This window comes from Phytophthora parasitica (genome assembly GCF_000247585.1).
Source record: "Phytophthora parasitica INRA-310 unplaced genomic scaffold supercont2.68, whole genome shotgun sequence".
Taxonomy (NCBI): Eukaryota; Oomycota; class Peronosporomycetes; order Peronosporales; family Peronosporaceae; genus Phytophthora; species Phytophthora nicotianae.
Window position 1 is genome coordinate 223265 of NW_008649054.1, and position 4710 is coordinate 227974.

Consider the following 4710-nt stretch of genomic DNA (forward strand, 5'->3'; position numbering starts at 1 on the left):
ACATGTATCTGGTAGAAATGACTTGATTAATGTATGGGCCACTATACTTCCCGCTACAGCTTCTAAGTCATATACCGAAGACACTTGTTTCTGATGAGGCAAATTCCACTCTGTTTTTCCTTTAAGTATTGACGATCCACTATCTTCTGCCCATCCCAAAAATGTACCCTCTGCAGCCGGGTCGCGTGATATTTACCATGGGTATAAATCAGTTGATGCGTCAACAGTAGATCGACTCCTTGGAAGTAGATCGCGTATCGGAATGGTTGCACCATGTCGATCTACTCAGACGATTGCACAATCTTCGCAGATGATTGCGTAATTTCTGATGCGCCGTCGTCGACCATGAGTCTCAGAACTGGATCGAGTCAAGTCTCATCAGTCCGTCCCTTGCTCCCAGAAGTCAACTGTCACGCCACCACACTTTTTCTGCGACCGAAAACGCTCTTACTTAACGAATTGACTCCACTCCCTGATTTGATGTTCGCATTGAAGTAGAAAGGTATCTCTAATCTGAGTTCAGAATTGGGACTGACGCAACGACTCCCGCAGTCGTTGTGGCTTGTTTGTTGGCACCGGAGGCAACAGCTTTCGGCGCTACCTCCACGACGTGATCGGATACACCGTGCGGTACATGCACTACACTGACAGAGCCATAGCTCTCTGTCTCGTTGCGACCGAAGTGTACAATCATACGCTTCTTCCAGTTGATCGCTGAACCATGTTGTGCAAGTCACGACATACCCAGTCAAACTTATCATCTAGGTCCAAGTCAAACAAACACCCGGTGTTTGTACGAAAAGCGCACGCGTACGACGCGCTTCTCCGGCCCCAGTTGTCCATCGAACTTCCAAAACCCTTCGTGGTACTTCAACCACTTCGAAGTTCAGCTTCGATAGACTTTCCACTCGAACAAAGCCGTTCGACGCACTTGAGTCTATCAAAGCACGAAAAGAGCCTGCTCTCTTCAACCTTACCTTCAGGATGACAAGGTTTGGCTTGCCACCTTGCTTCGTACAGCGAGAGTGTCTCTCGCTGGGGGCTGCAATCTTTATCACCGCGTTTCCGCTGTAGACATGTGACTGCATAACCAGTAGGGCGCCTCGCACCTACAGCGTTCGAAGCACCGTCGCTACGACCGTCTCTCCTATGGCTGTTGACAGTGTTGTAGAGATTCCCACTATGAACCTGACAGATTGGGACGTCTGCACGTGCGACGTCCGTTGCAGACATATACGGGCTACTCATGGGTGAACAACCGTCCATGGGGTGGTCTCAGCCCCTTGTTCGTATTCCATACGATCTCGCCTGTAGTCAGTCGTTGGATGAAATTCAAGATGCAACCAGGTGAAATGTACTTACTCTGTGACCACTACTACAGCTTACGCGTATGCACACGCGTATGGGGAAGCGTAGAGTATTTACTTAGATTCCTTAATGTCGAAAAAAAAATAGGAATCTTCACATAGATATACTGAAGTATGTAAACCTGACCCGATTCATGGTAAAATGAGAAATGATTTTATTGATTTGTGTCTTTTGCATGAGTTTCTTTAACAGTAACGTTGTCTTGGAAAGGTATTTGCCAACCAATGTTTGGCAAATCCAGTTGCTCTAATTAGTATGTTGCCTGTTCACCAATAGGATTCTAAATATATGCCGATCCATCATCTGCTACATTTAACCATGGACCAATGTGGAAACCCTTCGCAACTAAGTGGCTACATGTAACCACTTACCTGTAACCCCGTTACAGAACAAGTCAAGGGACAAAAAATAGCAGCGAACACCAACCAGTCGTAGAAGTCGCCGGGTATCCAACAGAAGGGCGCCATCAGCTCCGACATGGACGGCACATGGAGATACAACAGCAGTACAGAACTGTTTTTTCCTCTCAGGAACCATGGAAGCGACAAGAGCGAAGTACGCTATGCTGGAGCGCGGCTAGGATGACAGCGGGCACGACAAGAGCAGATGGTCAAGAGCAAACTTTACGAGATATGAATTCTATTCAATTTTGAAAGGGCGAGTGTATCATATTTGGGGTAGGTTCAGCTACTGGTACCGAATAACAACTGTTAAGACATACTCTATGCCATCGCATACAGCACTATTTTGCCAATTAGAACACAGAACGGTGGCCAAGCCGTGTACTCTATGTCATCGCATTCATGCCACTTCTGACGAGCTGGTATGCATTGGATAGCAAGAGACACAATTTTTAAAATACCATACATTTATAACACTTCTTAGATGGAATGTATTCGGCTACGGGATCAAATTCATCTGGCGGCACATTGAACGCCATTGAAAACTGACAGAAGATACACGCCTTTTTTTTTGGGAATGTTGGTCGCACAAATTCCGACATATGAGGGATATATATTTTTTTTATTGAGACCGATAATCGGTCTCAATTAACAGTGCCATTAACTGTCAACCAAGCATAAATATATTAGACGTTTCGCATGATGCATTCAATTGACACCGTTCTGATGCCTATACTGAAGCCGAGTCGCCAGTAGCAAGTTGGAACAATGAACACTCTCCTCACGCGTCATCGCGCTCACACGATCTCTAACGGACAGGCACGCACGGATCGCGCATAACAGTAGGAAGCAGTTTACTCGGTGATTTTTCCGCGAGCTATTCGCACTCTGACTTTGTCTACCACAGGTGGTGGACTCAGCGAACGAAGGATGCCACACCGCGTATGCCCTACACAGAGCACACTATCCAGTGCTTAGGATATTGATGGCAGTCTTAGCTTCGGCCGAGTGGCACTGTAATACTAACCCTGTGGCCGTTATATATTACTAGGATAATATTAAGGTAAGTAGGTTGAAGTCATCTGTGTTTGGAAACCCCAAATCAGACCAAAACGTTCCTGCTTATATGCTTTCCCTGGCCGAGCAGCCCGTGAATTGAGCTTAAGCGCACGCGAATCAAGTTGAACGTTTGCTGAAGTGTAAGCTAACTACTCCTTCTCGTATAAATGCGCATCTGTTCGTTTAAGTGCTACAGATTTGGGCGATCCGAGAGCGTTCGGATAAACTGTTTATTGGTGTCTTGGATTTAGCGGAACTTAGCCAAAGTTGTATTGGGCCATTCACTGACGGACAGTTTCCAAAGACATAAACCAACCTAAACAGCTAAACTCCACATACTTTTAGAAATATTTGTTCCATACTTTTCCTGACATATCAGGTTATGTAGAGGGTTTCAAAGGTGTCCATTGGATAGGGTAGCAGGTTCCTTTCCGATCAGCCAAGGGAAAAGTCAATTTGCATGGATTATTTCGATTACGCTCTACTGCAGTTAGCTTTTCTAGTGCAATTGAGTATTGCACTCCCTGGGGATCATGCAATTGGACATTGAAATTTAAAATCGCAATACTTATCTTCAACGTTACTTGAAGCTCACTCTACTTACACGTGTAGATCTTTCGTCAAGGTCTTATCGCTCTTTAGCATGGGCATGGCTAAATGCAGCAACTGTAGCGTTTGCAGAGCAGTTGCGGCATAGCATGTCGCAGCATTTACCCTGGCCGACATTCTCTGCTTCATTCTCTCATCCTCTCAGCCGCTAAACCGGGTCTAGCGCCATTCATCCTCGCACAAGGGCTTCTTCGCTACTACCAGGATGACTCTATCCAAGAACACACTGCACCGAGGAGAGGTGCCTGATACGATCAATTTCTACATTGAGCGAAGATAGCAACGGCTTCTGTAGATCAGTGCTGAGAGTATTGCAGATTCCACTCCAATTGGGTATTGTAATATCTAGTTTTCATGCAATACAGTTCCAGCAGATAAACCAATTTGTTTTTTCCTTGCCTTTCTCCGATCGATTTGTATGTTTTTGCCAATTAGCGAGTTTTAATTTTGGATAAGTGGACAAAACTCGAAAATAGCGGGGTTGAAACTATAATTTGTAGCAGCACTGGACGCCTTCCAAAATTGTATTATTCGGGTGTCATATCTACAGCAGATATGACGGGCTTTATAAAGATATATGGCGGCATATCGATAAAAGTCTCCACCGCAAATGGCTTTGAACAGTAAGTCGTGTCCGATTACGACTGTCTCAAATTAGAAGTTACAATTGAAATTTATAGCTGCTAGAAATGTACTTGTCACTTTGCACCGGACAGTGCAAGGGCGGCGATCTTCTAAATGTCAGTACTTCAGAATTTGAGCACGCAGGACACAAGTGGAAGTACGATGGCGGACTACGCCGCTCACGCTATGATGGAGGTCTTTGTTGCGCACATAAAATTAGCAAACACGCGAACATACTTCATGGAGATCGTCGAACCTCTGCCGCTGCTGCATTTGCCCCCTTCGGCCGCAGAATTAAAAGTGATTGAGCTTTTGAGGAGGCGGAAGATATATGCCTTCAAGTTAAATCACTAGAGTGAGTGTGACATACGCAGGAATGAAGGTCATCATAAAATTTACAAACTTCAAAATAAATTGGTAAGATGGCTACATGACATAACTCTTGGGGTAGGGAAATCTATTGACACGAAATCTACGCCTCCGAGTCGACCTATGCCTTGACATATCTGCTGCATATAAGTCGAGCAGTTATGTGATATTTGGAAGGCGTTCACTGTATGTATGTATGTATGTATGTATGTATGTATGTATGTATGTATGTATGTATGTATGTATGTATGTATGTATGTATGTATGTATGTATGTATGT

General features: G+C 44.8%; 2 protein-coding genes across 2 annotated transcripts; one reads left to right on the forward strand and one right to left on the reverse strand.

The window, feature by feature from the left end:
• Positions 1-508: 508 nt before the first annotated feature.
• Positions 509-1248, reverse strand: PPTG_17452 (hypothetical protein; the record flags this gene model as incomplete). The annotated part of the gene is made up of 2 exons (XM_008915195.1): positions 509-714; positions 978-1248. 2 exons carry the CDS (start codon positions 1246-1248, stop codon positions 509-511), a joined length of 477 nt encoding a protein of 158 aa, XP_008913443.1.
• A 2927-nt stretch (positions 1249-4175) lies between these two features.
• Positions 4176-4415, forward strand: PPTG_24104 (hypothetical protein; the record flags this gene model as incomplete). The annotated part of the gene is made up of 1 exon (XM_008915196.1): positions 4176-4415. One exon carries the CDS (start codon positions 4176-4178, stop codon positions 4413-4415), a length of 240 nt encoding a protein of 79 aa, XP_008913444.1.
• Between the last annotated feature and the right edge of the window lie 295 nt (positions 4416-4710).